Source organism: Periophthalmus magnuspinnatus, chromosome 5 (genome assembly GCF_009829125.3).
Source record: "Periophthalmus magnuspinnatus isolate fPerMag1 chromosome 5, fPerMag1.2.pri, whole genome shotgun sequence".
Lineage (NCBI taxonomy): Eukaryota > Metazoa > Chordata > Actinopteri > Gobiiformes > Gobiidae > Periophthalmus > Periophthalmus magnuspinnatus.
Window position 1 is genome coordinate 4,314,028 of NC_047130.1, and position 16,257 is coordinate 4,330,284.

The 16,257-nt window shown below is 39.5% G+C and overlaps 1 protein-coding gene across 2 annotated transcripts in view; it reads left to right on the forward strand.

The window, feature by feature from the left end:
- cadpsa (Ca2+-dependent activator protein for secretion a) overlaps positions 1-14,776 on the forward strand; it is an 85,060-nt gene extending 70,284 nt beyond the window's left edge. For both annotated transcript variants that reach the window (XM_055221741.1, XM_055221742.1), the window contains 2 exons: positions 9,728-9,832; positions 11,693-14,776. In XM_055221741.1, coding sequence (XP_055077716.1) covers positions 9,728-9,832; positions 11,693-11,857 — 270 coding nt within the window. In that variant the 3' untranslated portion in view covers positions 11,858-14,776. The remainder of the gene's footprint in view (positions 1-9,727; positions 9,833-11,692) is intronic.
- Positions 14,777-16,257: the final 1,481 nt, after the last annotated feature.

Consider the following 16,257-nt stretch of genomic DNA (forward strand, 5'->3'; position numbering starts at 1 on the left):
TACTATTGTCGCTGATAAACAATATTTATTCAAATTTTAAGTCCATTACAAAACCCACAAATGTAAATTTTCAGTTATTATTTTAAGTTATAAAATATATAACAAATGAACCTTTCACTTCTGTATAAATAACAAAATGTGTCTAGGATCATAGCTTTCACATACTTGCTCTTGTATTTCCATATAACTAGTCATTTGGGAATAGTCTGTTCAGAAAGACACATCTGATGCACTGAGGATAAACTGGGAATGACACAGAAACTGGGTGAAAAATATCTGCAACATTTTCGATATCGGAATACTATCGGATACAGATATATAGAAAATCACAACCGTACATTGCCTGTCTCCTCCTCCTGTAAAATGGTAGTTCACCCAAAATTGTTCTGCACTCAGTTGGAAATGTTCTTCTTTGGAAGCTTTCACATCTTTCTTTCACATCTTTCTTTCATGATAGCACAAGAAAGAGAGAGAACGTAGTAGTAGATGTGGTTTGAAATAATAAAAAAGGCTAACATGGCAGAATGCAATGTGGTGACTGTGTGCGACGGTTCACAACACGCTCTGAAAGGGTTTTACTTGTGTTTAATGAAGTCTGTAAGCAGCTTAGGGCCTTCAATAATTATTCACACAGACCATTTTGTTCCTCAGCTTGGTTTCTTTGGCTCTAAATCCGCAGTGAATACAGTGGAGGTAGTGAAGACCTAGAGGCTCTTTCCCATTAAACAGAGCTGTAAAAGACAAACATTTATTAGGTTTCAGACAAATAAACATTGATTTAAAATAACTGTCTATCTAATAATTATAATAATAATTTGTATAGGTTGTATATTTCCTCTGTATTTAGACATAGGGATATTTTTTGTTGTATTTCAAAGCATAGTGTCCTTTTGTTCCTAACAGATTAACTTCAATCATGCAAGATAAAAAAAAAAAAAAACATAACAAAACTATATAAAATGTTTTACTGTCCGATAGTCAGGAGGGGATGTGTTAGCATGCCAGTTGTTGTTAGCGGAAAGCATCACTCCAAACCGTTTAAAATCAACTGGTTCTGTTTTTGTTTTTGTTTTTTAAGACAAAATCAGGCACAGCGCCATTAATAATGAAACCAGGTCTTCATTCAAGTGAATGTCACACAGGTTGTGGCTGGTAATTATTTTGCAATTAACTCTCTTTTGAAAGTAATCGCGTATCGTTGCGGCGGCCCGGAGAAAAAGCCAAGCATCCAATGGCGGTGAGAGGAGGAAATTCCAGTTTAATTGAGTAAAGTCTTTTGTCAGGTGGAGCTGTTATTGATGCAGTCGGCGTGGATTGATCCAGAACACACATGTCATCTCTGGGTTCTCTATGCCCTGCCTCTAGCTCTCTCTCCCCCTCTCTACCTCTCCCCCTCTGCCTTGTTAAAAAGGGAGGTCCGGTGGCATTTGTTTGATTAACTTGTCGGACAAAAGTGACAGCTGCTCGCGGGCCTATGTGGATGAGTGGCCCAGCGCCGCTCCCTTTTTGTACATCTGTCAGAGCCCGAGCGGGCCGAGCGGGGTGAAAAGAGACAAATTGGCCCCAAAAAGAAGGCCATTCACCTTCCCGGGACCCCCCTCCAACACTCCACCCCTCTGTCCCATTCAGGTGCTCGGCGGGACCCTCAAGTGCTTGCTGGCTTATTCCATTTTCACTCCCCCTATAGAGTTCCCTGAGCCTACAAGTGTTTTAGCCCTCTTTCTCCTTCCCTCAATCCTGCCCTAAGCGGCTCTTTGTGCCCAGAATGGCTCACTTTTCTCAGGGCCCAGGGCTGACGGCTTTTTTCTCTCTTTATTGTCTACCGCCGAGCTTTTCTGACGCTCATTGTGTGTTTACTCAATGACTGGTTGCTGACCGTAATTCCAACTGTTTAGTTCCTCACAACATGGCCCCCTACCCTTCTCCGCCCACAAGCACAAATACACGGCGCAGCCTTCTCCAAACTGCTGTTTTTATTAGATCGCTCCTGCTTTGGTTTTCTCAAAGGGGACTAGGTAGGAGAGGAGTTGCAACAGGCGGAAAATGGAATCATAGGCACAATACAGCTACTTTTGTATTAGAGTGTATTGTAACACTGATTTCATTTGGGTTGTGAAGTGCGGGATTAAGCAAAGGATTGAGAAGTGGTACATTTCTCAGCAAAAAAGTAAATTATTTATTAGCATAGATTAATTTCATTATTCTGGTAGTTTAAATACAGGGTTGTACAGATCTGAATATGTAATCGCAAGTGAGTTTTGCATGAATCACTAATAGGTTCCCAGTGATAGACCATTATCATGTGTGCTGTTAAAGCCCATAGCAGTGCTTCAGCTGTCGTTGACACTATCTGCAGTTCATGAATAGAGACACGGTGCTGCCCTTGGGATGACATCACCAGTGCTGGACCCATTAGTGGTCAGTGAAAAGCTCTGTTTGTTAGTCAAGGGTCAAGCTGATTGTTCCTCTTTCGGATACAAGGTGAACATGGAGAAGGCGGGCTCACAGTCTGGAGGGACAGAAGCCAGGATTTAGCCACGCTGGGGAGTGGGGGTGCTACCTGCTGAGTGAGTTACTATGTTAATTGAGTGTCATCATCAATGGGTCTCTCTGCTGAGCTGGTAAGAAGGACTAGAATAGGCCAGCGGTGGCCTCTAAAGGCAGAGCAGGTCGGATTAGAGCAGCTTTTTGTGCACACTGCATAATGTCTGCAGCCAGCTTTAAAGACCCCCTCCGCTCACCTTCTCCATGTTTCCTTGTCCATGTGCTTCCTTCTTCTGTGCTTCTCTGCTGTGTGTGCTGCTTTAAAAGAGAAACTAGTGTAGCTGCCCTCTCCTTCACAAGAAGCCTGTCAGTTGGCATTAGCGTCGCCGCGCTGCAATCATCATTCCAGGCCTCGTGTTAATTGCACACACAGCTGGGTCCCAGCAGGACAGGCTCTCACTCACACACTCACTCACGGAGCACAAGCAGAACAAGTAGCACTCTCATTTATTCTGATGGGATAAACAACATCAGTCCAGCTCTCCACTGTCCCAGGATCATTACAAGTCCAGGCTGTGGATTAGGCAGTGTCAATAAGTGTAATGTTGAAGTTTCTGATTTTTTAAGTAAAATGGGGACCATTGTGACCGAAAGGACACAAAGTACTGCAACGATTAATCAGAAAACGCTAAATAGAAATAGAAAATAGAATGAAGTATTTTGTTTACACTTAATTTGAAAATATTTTCTGTCTATAAGCTTTCAGTCACCATATATTAAAGGCACTGTACCTGATTTTTATTGTCTTAAAAATATCAAAAACAGAGCTAGTTCTTTTTGTTTGCCATGGTCCAAAGTTATTCCTCACTTACCTTATGCACTTCTAGCATCGTAATTATTCACTGTGATGAACTCAAAACAAACAAGATTAGTGTGGAGTTTTGCATCAGGGTAAAGCTACCAACAACTAGCATGCTAACACGCACATCCTGATTGTTGGACAAGAAAACGCTTCATAATTAGATGCAGACAGCACACAGTGGACATATTTAGACCTCAAGAGCATCTGGGTAAAATAAATAAATGGATAAAAACATTAGTTGTGTAAAAACAACCAAGACTCTTTTTAGAATTGAGAACAATGTAAACAAAATAACAACAAACTACAACACTTGTACTTATTGCTCCGGGTCAGATTATTGTATTGTCCAGCCCATAAATTCCCCAAAATGTTCATTGCAAACAAATGTTCACAATCTGTTTCAGTCTTCAGTTACGGCTGAAGTGAATGTGAATGCACAAACATAACTCATCTCCAAAACATTATTCTTAGTGACACTCAGGTCAAGTGGAAAGTGTCCTGGTGATGTTTAATGACTGCACACACACACACACACACACACCCCCACACACACCCCCACACACACACACACACACACACACACACACACACACACACACACACATAGAGCAGAGCAGGCAGGAACAGGCAGAGGACCAGGTTGTAATCCCTGTCAGTCCCCTGTGGTGAGCCCCTTCTCCCACATGCCTGCTCTCAGCAACACAACTATTCGACGGGCTAAGTTTTCAAATGAACTATACTCCTAAACGGCCCATTGGGTTTGCTTATTATGACATGTTAAAGGTTCACTATGCAACTTTTATGGCGGAGGGTTTGCCATTTAGTTCTCTCCATTGAAGATGTCATTGCTTTGAATGGAATGTTCCACAGTATGGCATTAAACGTTTCTAGTTGGGATTTATTCAAATATATGCATGTTGCATCCTTTAGGTTGATGGGCAAATGCTCTAGCTTGTGCATTTTTCTTATTAAAACAAAAAAACTGATGACTGTTTCTACATTTGAAGTTTGTAATGCTAGAACGTCCACTTTCCAGGAAAGATTTCAGAATCTTGCACCAGCCATCTCATCTCTGCATCAGCATGTGCGTGAGGAGACAGTGGGGCTGTAAACTGTATGTGAGAGTACACACCTCCAGCTGGAGATACTCCTTTTATCACCAGGATTAGGTTTGCTTTTTGTCTGAACTGGAACATCACTGTTCAAAAGATTGAATAAAAAGACTTGCTGTTATGATTCAAGTCTTTATTCTGTAGCAAAGGTGACATATTCTCATGGCAGGGTTCTACTTTCTTTCAGTATTTGAGGAATTGTACTTGCTGTGGTCGCCGACCTGCTGCCATTGACTGCCATAAAAACTATGATTAAACAGTACATACTCTAGGTTCTGAAAATCTTACTTTGTATTTGTACAGTGCAGTTTTATCTAGTCTGTAACTTTTAACAATATTTACCACTTTAGACATTTCATAAAATAATCATTTAAGAATAAAATGTAGGGTTAAAAAAATCAGATTGCAATTTTTGCCAATTAAATTCTATTGTAAATTAATCTTGCAGCCTTACTATAATCTGTAATTGGTTTCAGATAGTTGAAATGTGAGTTTTCTTTAAAATGTTCAGCGTTAACATACGATTTTATCACATGTTCATTTCATGAGCTCATCTCAAATACCAAAAACATCATCCCAAAGTGCAATATTATTTACAATACAAAGTTTTTAAATGAACATATATATATATATATATATATATATATATATATATATATAACACAGTAAAGTAAAGATGAGATCACTATTAAAAATGTCATCATTTATCCATGAGGTCAAAGTGAGGTACTATGGGGCGTATACATAGTTTCTGCTCCACCACAGTCAACACAAAAGTGGGGCATTGACTCCACCGAATGACTGAGTACATTGCATCTGACAACACAGCTTGTTAGTCTTTTACGCTGAGCCTGGCGCAAATATATGCAAAAGGGTCATGAAAAAGGTGAGTGGGTGGGTTTGCGGGGGCAGAGGTGTGCCATGCTGCTACAGGCCCCCTGCCAAGTGCCATGTGTAGAGCGGAGTGTGAAGCTGGCTATGAGCAGGTCGCACTGCCTGGGACTGGTGTCAGATGGGGGCAGGAGGTCGCAGATATATGTGTATGTATGTATGTATGTATGGGGTGACAAATAACCCAGCACAAGGAAGAGGAGATGGAAGTGGTTTGAGTGTCACAGATTTGAACCCTGTCGCGTTGGAGCATTATGTATGCAGAGCCATATTACGCTTGTTTTGGCTGTGAGCGAGTGCTAGCCCCCTGCTGATCCCCATGCAGCCCGAGTGAAATCGTCTGTTCTGATGACTGCCTTTAGCGGGCCAAGAGAGGGGTGAATCGGTTGGACTGGTCACTGTTCTTTTGGAGAGCCAAGAAATCTAAATGCTCTATAAACAGGTGGATGGGTCCGTGCACACAGTTACCCAAGTAAATACAGTGACAATGAGTTTAAATAGGAGCTTACTGAGAGACGACGGAGTTGCTCTGTGGAGATCTGGGTTGTGTCAGAAAAGGTGAAAAGATGGCTCCAGAAATGGTGCTAAGAGTACCATTTGGAGGAGAGAGTTAGGGCAAAAGTAACAACCATCAAAGCACAGCGAGACAAGACAGAATCCACAAGAGGTGAAAAATGCTCCTAGAGTCAAGTGAACTGACTGGCTATTATTTATGTCACAAATAAGTATTGAATATTAGATCATCATCCATATACTGTACTATTTAAACAAAAGTTCATAATTAATATTCATTCATTTGATTGTGAATTACATTTATTTAGTTGAATCGTATCAATGTGTATCAATATGTTGTTTGACATTACAATATAATTTTAAACAAAGACTCTTGTTTCTCCTAATTCATATTTCTCCTAATTCATCTAAATCAATAATGTGTGTTGTATGTGTTGAGGGAGGGTATGACACATGGTTGCTGAAGGAGGGCAGCTCTGAAGGAGTTGAGTGATGAGAAAGTGTAGAGGAAACAAGCAGCAGTGATACACAGCTGTGCACCTGATGGAGGACCATCTGTGTGTGGGGCTGAGGACACTTCCCAGGAAACTGTAGACGGAGGCAGGCCACGGACACCAAGTATGGCCCTTCTCCAGAACAGCCATGCACATGTAATCTGAAGGAGAGTTTACATAATAAAAAGTGGGAACTGTCAATTTGATAGATTTCTTATCAGAATAAAGTGAACCTGAGTAGTCTTGACTAGTGAATGATACTGAATGCTATCACTTGATATGGAGAAAACGACTTCTGTTTTTTTGTCTGAGAACTTTTCTCTGAAACCAGCAAAACTATATAATAGAGCTGTGGCAGCAGTCAGAGCAGATTCCCTTCACCTGCTCTATGCCATTTTACTAAACATACTGTGAATATAAGGCTCCTAATTCTAACAGTGTAGGTAATGTAGTGAATGACCCAGTTTCAGAAAAAAATTTACAAGATTGAGCTTGTAAAAAACTGAAGTATAAATTAAATATAAATAAACTGAAATATAAATTAATATCTATCTAACTACTGTAGGAAAAGTTCTGAAAAGTCATGGTCCTCATAATTATGAATGTCATAGTGAATGACAAAAGTAAGATTCAATAATTCTTCAGATATTGTCGAATGTCAACTTTGAGTTAAAAGCCACAATCCAAAAGCTCCTAATGTTGGTGACAATCACAGGCAAGATGTCCCTGACAGGGCTCCAAAATGCCAGTCGTGGCAGCGAGAGGACTGTGACATAACTGTCAGAGTGATTTGTCTGAAATGAACAGGAGTAAAGCAAAGGCACACAAAGTGGCTGCTGCAAACAGACCTCAGATGGGAGCTAAAGCAGCCTAAAGAGCAGAAGTGAAGGAGCAGAAGCCATCGGAGGCTGAGCAGTGAGTGGATCAGTCACTCCAGGCCTGGCCTCTCAGCAGGGAGCTGTGCCTGGGGCGAGATCACAGGCCTGCTGCCACACTGGAGCCTTCACAGGCACACAGCCACACACAGGAAGCTACTGGCACCAGGGCCAATCTGATTCACCCCGGCACTGCCCCAAAAGCTCCTCAGCACAGCGCCATGTTCCCTCAGTCTGACCTACATGCTCCGCTTCCTCTGCAGAGCGGCCTGCAGTCTCCTCCTCCACATGCTCAAGTTACACAAGTTACACAAGAGGGACACTTTCTCTTTGATCAATATGCATTTATTTTTATTGGTCTTGTAACACTGTCAAAAGATGCAATATCACACACAAGAATCCACAACAAACAGTATCTGAATGCAGTTAAGTTAGTTATTGGGGATAATACATGCATCACCTTGAGTTAACTGCAGTTCCCCTAGTTAGTCTTTTTTGTGTTTAACTTGATAAAATTGTAACAGTGGTAACCAAAGACACATCCTTAAATGTGCTTCCCCTTGATGTCAGAATATTCCCTAATATTCTGAAGGAAATCCATGTACTACGATAGTCCTATCTTTTATGACTTTGCTCACAATGAACTACACTGTCTAAAGTGCTGTGTGTTACAGATAAACACTGACTGAGCATTAGCCGCAGGTCTCATTTGCTCTGAACAAACAGACTGCTGGTGCCCCCCTCCCGAGTCTCTCCTCTACCCCCCGCTCCTCGTCTTCAGTGACCCCCTGTTCAAAGTCAGTCGTCTTGTATTAGTATCAGGCCGCTCGCATCATTAGCTATCAATTAGACTGGTACCAGCCCAGGCCCAGGGAAGAACATCTGCAGCCTTTCGGGCCTGTCACCGTGGAGCTGTCATGTTCTGTGCTCCAACTACAGCACATGCTAGGCCAGAGAGGGCAGCACTAACCATTAACGGTGTAGTGGTGTAGCTCAAATAACCATTGTGTATTAGAGAGATACATAATAAGAGAAACACTTGTGTATCATCTCTGACATTAACACAATTAGGGCTGTAGTCGATTAATTGGTCGATGGACTATTAGTCAACTTATCATTTTATATGGATGATAAGGATTTATGTGGGACAACAGCAGAAAGGAGTGATATATATTTGTTGTGTGATACATATACACAACATATACATTGTTCCTAGTACTTTTTAGCATAAATTGTTGTTTTTGCATGAATCCATGTGCATTTTGGGCCCAGATACAAAAAGATACTTAATAGTTTTAAGAGATTTTGCACTCTCCACTTGGTTGGTTAATCGATCGACGGGACATGTCTTTAGTTAACCAGGAGTTTAGTCGACTACATCCCCAAAAACAAACACTACCTACATCACATGATTCTGTAACACATTTCAAATAGCTACACAAGAGATGTTAAAATACAAACATAACAAACAATACAAATAAGGATGCAAAGTGATAGTTGCAATCATGATATTTGCAGATGCAGATACTGTCATTCTCTCATTGAGGTGAACATTGTTGCTAATCTAGCGATGTTCTACGAGAGGTACTTGACCTATGACCTGTGTACCATCACCTGCTATTGTTACATATTGCACCTTTAAGTTGAACGCACTGGTGAATGGAATGGGGTGTTCAAGGCCTGTGGGAGATAATGGACACTGGTCAGACTCTGAGCCGAGTGTGTATCTCTCTGAATCACAGTCACTTACATAAGCACTCTGACAGCCCTGAGGTCACAATGAGACTCTATCCTGATGATTCAACTCCTTCAAACTCATTAACTGTTATTTCATGAGTGAGAGGACGAGGATTTTAACAGTTTCCAAATGTCCACTCTGTTCATGTTCTCACTGCAGGGTGGAAAGTTTGAGGTCTTACTTAAGAACACTGCCACTGCCTCCGCTTTGACAGTGAGGTACTTTGGATCTGTGTGTCGGCCCTATAGAAATGCTTGATTGTCATGGATTCTCTGAGATGTTTTCTCTGGTAATCAATGTTAGTTAAACCCACTTCTTGTTATCTTTCAAGTTAGCGTGTGACTAAAGTTAAGTCTAAAGTAAAAAAAAACAATGAAAAATAGGCCTTGATAGTGAACTGTGTGTTAACAAATATTTTGCTTGGAAGATTAATGCCAGCTTCACTGCTAAAGATAAACTTGATGATAAGAAGAAGCCACAGCACTTGTATTAAAAGTTTAAACATTTTATTTATTAACTTTATTTAATTGGGCTTAATTATATTATTTAAAAAAAAAATACACACAGTTTTTTTTCTTTTCTTTCTTTTATAATAATAATTCAGCCTAGTTAAATACATGAAGAGTCTCTTTTTCCCACTTTTTTCTTGCAAATGTTAACTCCCAGCAACCAATGAGCACCTTCAACATCGACTAACTACTTTTGCGTTTTAGTAAATACGTGTTGTAACCCCACCTTTCTGTTCTTACATCTTGCAGCAATGGTACACCAGCACAATGAACCTCATCGGAACATGGCTGACTGACAGAATGGACCTGCAACTCCACGTCTACCAACTCAAGATACTCATCCGAATTGTAAAGGTGAGGTGCTTTCTACTTGTTTAATCTAGGCACAGGTTGCAGGTGTAACTGTCTAAAGAGGTGGGTAGAGTTATGCTAACAATAATAAATAATTTGAACTTTTGTGCTTGTTGCACCGTTCCTTCATATACGATTTAGTTTTTCTCATTTTCGTGGTGTCTTCAGATTGAAAATACTAGACTTTTTGCGTTATTTAATGGTTTTTTTTGTTCTTCTAATTATATTAACTTCAAATTATGAATCCGATACGTCTAGACAGTTACTGGACGGTTAGTTGAATAGTAGATTCCCCAAATACTTCTTTATACTTGCTTGACAAAAACCCTTTGTACTTCTACTTGAGTAAAAATATTTTAAAGTCACGTTCCTCTTATGTGAGTAAAGTTTTTGGCTCCTCTACCTACCGTAATTCTGACTATCTGTGTGTTAGAATTATTTACCAAATTAGAATAAGGGTCAATAGAGGACAGTGTGCGTAAAAAGGGACACGTGGCATCCTATAGCAGAGGAAACAGGGGTGACCTAATTCACCCACTTTGGCACTGACAAATATTTCAGATGATGGACAGATGGAAGCCTGACATAAGTTGACATATATAGTAGGCTTGCATACATTCTCTAAAAAAGAAATATGCAATGTAGGTCAGTTGCACACATGCTCAAACAGTACAAGTGCCAAATGATGTAGCTTCTTGGCAACACAGATGGTAGTGCTGTGTAATATGTAGATGCTGCAGTTTTAGTTCTTAAAAAGCTAGTAGTGATTTGTCAATTTACTAGCACGTAGTTATCAAATTGGACAGCCTGCCCATGACACGCAAGTTTTTGTAGTTCTAAGCAATGTTCAATTTAGTTTAAAGGGCCCACTTTCTGATACTTTCTGATCTGTGTTATAATGTTTCCTCATCACAAACAGATGGGAGTTGTGTTTTGTTTTATTCACACATGTTTAACACACAAACCCTGCATATTTAGATTTAGGTGAGTTTTTCTCTCGAACAGAAAACACTCTGTTCCGCCTTGTGATGTCATGTGGTAATACAGGTTTTTAAACTCCATACACCTTCACTATAAACATTTGGATATTTTCAACCCTGGAATTGCCAATCTCTAACAAAATACAGCTCCAGGTATGTTTTTGATTAAGTAACAACATTCTAACATGGCTTAAAGCTCACACGAGTCAATCTAGTCTAATATAGGGCTCTGATTTGATAGTTGTGGCACGGTGGCGCAGGAGTTAAAGCTTCAGTTTCACTTCAAGAAGATCCTGGGTTTGATTTCCATGCAGTGTGCAGCTTTTCTGTGTGGAGTTTGCATTGTTTTCCTGTGCCTGTGAAGTTTTTCTCTGGGTGCTCCATGTTCCCCTACCACCAAAAACATTTACAATAGGCTCCTCTCTGCGGCTAAGACTCCCATGAAAATGCAATTTCAAATCTCAGTGGGACTTGCCTGGTTGCCTAAGAATAATTATGCACTTCACTTTTCATGTTAATGAAATGTCGCTGTCAATCTACCTCAATAACCTACACATCACATTTAAACTTGGCTCTGATTTCCCTGTGGTCTTTTTATTACATTAATTAACAGCTAAAGACTTTCATGTGTATTGAAAAGATGTGAAATCCTTTGTAATGCTGGTTACAAAACTGCAAATATAGATTTTTATAGGGTGAAAACCTTCATCAAACAAGGTGTGGCCAAGCATTTATTGAACTGTCTTGAAAGCAAATATACCAAAGCATATAGCAGGTAAAAAAAAATGTACTCGTTGCTCATCCTTGCACTTCCATAAACTATACCTGTTGGAATTGTGTTTTTATTTAAACTGAAATCCTTTGTCTTCTCGCACATATTCAGAAGAAGTACCGTGACTTCCGGCTGCAGGGCGTGCTGGACTCCACTCTCAACAGCAAGATGTACGAAACCGTGAGGAACCGGCTCACACTGGAGGAAGCCACAGCCTCGGTGAGAGACGGAGGGATGCAGGGGATTTCTATGAAGGACAGCGATGAAGAGGACTAGAATCACCAACCACCGAGCCGTACTTGAGCGACTAGCAACACCAACTTCAAATGTGCTCACGCCATTGATTGATCCTTTGTTTTATTTATTTTTTTGGTTTTTTTTGTTTTTTATCCGTTATGCCCAGAATCTTAATAGCCAAGAAGAAATTTTGATGTCATTTTTGTAGTTTCAGTATCAGAAAATACATGTGACAATGTAAAACACGTTACCCAGATGAGATCGTATATATGTCAATCTAGGTTTAACAAAAATCTGTCAAAAATAAGGAGTGGCAACACTATCAGAGCTGTCACTTTTTAAATACTTGGTGAGACTTACCTCATTTCAACTTAGTTTTTGGACAATATATAAAAAGGTGGTCAGTTGTCTTCATACATCCACAGTCATTAATTATGGTACTATAGATTTGGGCTTACTTGTATATGCAAAGTAGCATATTTTCTTCAGATCACACAGGTTCAATGATGTCTAGTGGCCAAAATGACAGAGAAGCGACTGTGCCATCTTATAATGTTGAAAGTTGTGTACATATCAGATCCTACATGGAAAGATATGACCTAATCCTCTAATCTAATAATTTGTATTTAAAACATGTAGTGCTCAATCTGTTTTCTGTAATAGTTTATCCATTTGGCACAGTGAGCTGAAATCGCTGTTGTTTTTTTTTCTGTTTATGATGAAAGTGGCTATATTATGCAATCCACACTTAAACATATCAGTAGTGGCATTTTTTGTAATCATGTTTTTTTAATTTTTTTTATTATAATGACATACAATTACAATGATTTTCTACAGGTTCTCCAACACCGCTTTAAACTCAAATAAAATCATAATATAGCCTCTTTTTAACATTGCATATCTTCCTTTAATAATACCAATACCATGTAATAAATGAAAAATAAAACTGATAATTCTTTACCTCCAAAAAAACACAATGCTTTATATTCAGCATGTACCCGAAAATAACCAGGCTAATACGACACCATAATAATAAACATGACAATGGAGTCAACTGTTAATGGGACCACAAATCTCAACGCAATAAGCAATATCAATACGTCAATATTAAAAAGGCTACTGCTGTCTATAATGTGTGTCTTCATCCAATTAGCTGGACGTGAAAGCACCGAAAAGGATTTGATGAGAACAAGGTGGATCATGACGGTCCTCAAAAAGGTGAACGCATAAATTAATACAAAAAACAAATAAATAAATAATGAACATATGTATACAATTTGGTGGAAAGGAAAGTATTGGTATTGGCCATTTAAAGAGCATGTGTTCTGTTTAACCCTGATTCTGTTTTCTAATAATAACACAAGTATGATCAAAACGCAATGTTCATGATATTTTGGTACCAATTTATAATAAGTACACCTTAATTACTGTAATTACCCTTAAAGAGAATGAACAAAAACTTAATTCATAATTCACAAATAGTCTTTTAAGAATGATTCAAGCCTAGTACTTAATTATAACCTAACCCCAACTCCTTAATTAAGTGTAGCTACTAAGCCTGAATCACTATTTGTTCATGAAGTATTAAGTATTTGTTCATGCTCTATGTAAGTGTAGTTATTATAATGTGTCGCTGATATTTTTTTATTAGCCAAATATTTGTGGTGTATTGAATCTTGGAACTGTTGGAGTGGCTCTGAGCACAATTCTTTGGCTGGTTGTGTTTGTAGATTCAGTGTAATGTTAAGTAGTTGTCCCCTGTATTTAATGAGAAAAGTTGATCTATGGTCTTATATGGTTTGTACAAATGTTTGAAGATTGTCATTTTTAATTGATAAGAAGTAGCCTAGCATTAGTCTCTAAGCATGGCCACTTTCTCTAGATAGCCAAGATGAAATTGCACTATAAGTTTTTTTTCCAGATTACTTCACTTTCAGTACTGCAATAGCCACATGGGGCTTTTGTTCTCTCTTATGTAGCACATTGTTAAATATGTTTCTCTACCAGGTCCAAACCTAATTACGAATGATTTATTGCAGAATTAGCATACATCTTTTATTTTCTGAAGAGACATTTAAAGGCGCATTACGCAACTTTCTGATGGGAGGTCCGCCACCTGCTTGTCGCCGTGGAGATGGTATTACGTTGTCTGAAATGTCGCATTCAGTGTATATCTTGCAGGTGTTTTTGTTGCTAAAACCTACATTCTTTATCACTGTGAGCTGCTCGTCTCTACGGAGATAGATACGTTTAGGCAAAGCAGTAACATCTCCATGGAGACAAGCAGATGGCAGACCCTCCGCCAGAAAAGTTGCATAGTGCAGCATTAACTCTAACCAGAATAGCACAATAATATTAGACATAAACTCACTGATAATTCCATTTTGAAGTCACGTCTGACTGATTTCTTCCCGCACAAACCTCAAATACATCTAAATAAATTATTGCAGTAAATGGATTCCACCTTATCACTGTTACTACGATATCGTTACATGTCATTTGTCCTGTCTTTTTTATGGGCAGTGGATATTTCGATCATTAAAAAGTCAAATCAGGGCATTGAAATGACATCTGTAGCAGACTCCTTCCATCCCACCCCCAACATGACTTCGTTAGCAGGCAGGACAGCGGCGGCACCGTGTTCGCTCACCGATGCCGCTTTGTGCAAGTTCTTCCATGATGTCCTCGAGTAACCACTGCCAAAACTCTCCCCTCACCCTTTATTTGGTTTTCACGTGTAGTTTGCCTTGGATGGGGTGATTTGCCTCCTGTTCCCCGTGGCCCTGGTGTACAGTCCACATGTGTGTATGGGGTGGGTGTGGAGGTTAGGGGGGGCCAGTCTATGTGGTTCTTCTGTATTTAGAGCTGTGAGCCGTACTGCATGTCCAGGTATTGTTGCTACATGTGTACGTGACTGATGGGTTCACCATGCTTCTGCCTTCTGTCACCCGCCGAGGCCAAGAACAATAAAACCAATAATATTATACACCGACTGGGTCATTTTTTAAATTTTATCGTTTTATTTGATGTAATGGTGGAACGGGAGAGAAGAGTGAAGAGAGACAGCACAATATAATTATTTTGAAGTGACAGAATATATTTTGTAGCTAGAGAAAATGTTGGATAATGATACATGTAAAATAATGTGTTGTATAGTAACAGCTGGTGCATATTTACCTTTGAAACCTGTTAGAGTGCACAGGATGAATGGTAACACAATAATAGTTGCTAATCAGGGAAGGTATGTTTTTAAATTTCAGGCATAATTGATTTGAATGCTTACATTGGAAATGTATGTACAATGATACCTGAAGAAATAATGCAAGTAGGTGTGTTTAGTTTGTTGAAGACTACTGTTAACTGACTACTAACTACTAACTAAGAAACGTGTGGAAACATCACGTGCAGTCACTTCAGCAGGCACATTCAATAAGCAATAAATACAGAAACAGTTAATTAACAAGTTTAAAAAGTAGTTATATTTATTTTACATCTGGCCCTTTGAAGGCAGCCATTTTGCTGATGTGGCTCTCGTGAAAATGTGTTTGACACCCCTGATTTAGACCATTATGCAAAATGTATTATGGTTGGCGATTGCTTAGTGAAAACAATACCATTTCTAATTTACAGCCATCCCAGTTAAGCTTTTGCACCATTTGTGTTGATAATGGTATATACAATAATCAAACTGTTATCACTGAGACGATGTCGTGTTACAGTCATCACTTTATGAACAGCCAGTTCCATATGTACTCCAGGGCAGATGTGCTGAGGCCCTGAGCCCCACTGACCACTGGGAGATGGCAGTGCAGACTGTGAAATACATATTTGTGAGGGCCCCTCCCCTTGCACCATTTTTCTTCAGGAAGGCAGATTAGGGCTGCGGATTATTGCTGTCATCTTGAGAGTTGATGTTGCCATCCAGAAGGAGATTGACAGAATGGTCTGAGATCAGCAACAAGCAAAATTAAATCAAGCCCAGAGGATTAGATATAATATCTCCAAATTAAAAGGAGAAAGAATAGCTCATAATGAACAGGAGGGGAAATCTTCTTAAGAAAAGAGAAAAACAATGTTTACTTGCATGAAGGGGTCATTTTTAGATCAGTATGTGGAAATAAACTAATGCATGGCTTTTTCATAACACACTTTTTACAACTGAAGCGGATGGAAAGGGTCAGCCAAATTTTTAGATTGAAGCACAACTGATGCACCGCAGCAGCAAAACCACGCAGCCGCCTCAACTATCCAACTGCTCTGTCTCACCTCTGACTGCGATTTTATACTCTCCTTTTAGCACATTTGTAAAGTCACACACAAGTGCACAAAATAGCTCAAACAATGGGGAATGTGAAGCAGTTTAAATTAGCTGTTGGCATCAATGTTGGACGTGCAATGCAAACACTGTAGCACGTGCAGTAAGCAACCCTCTTAAGCAT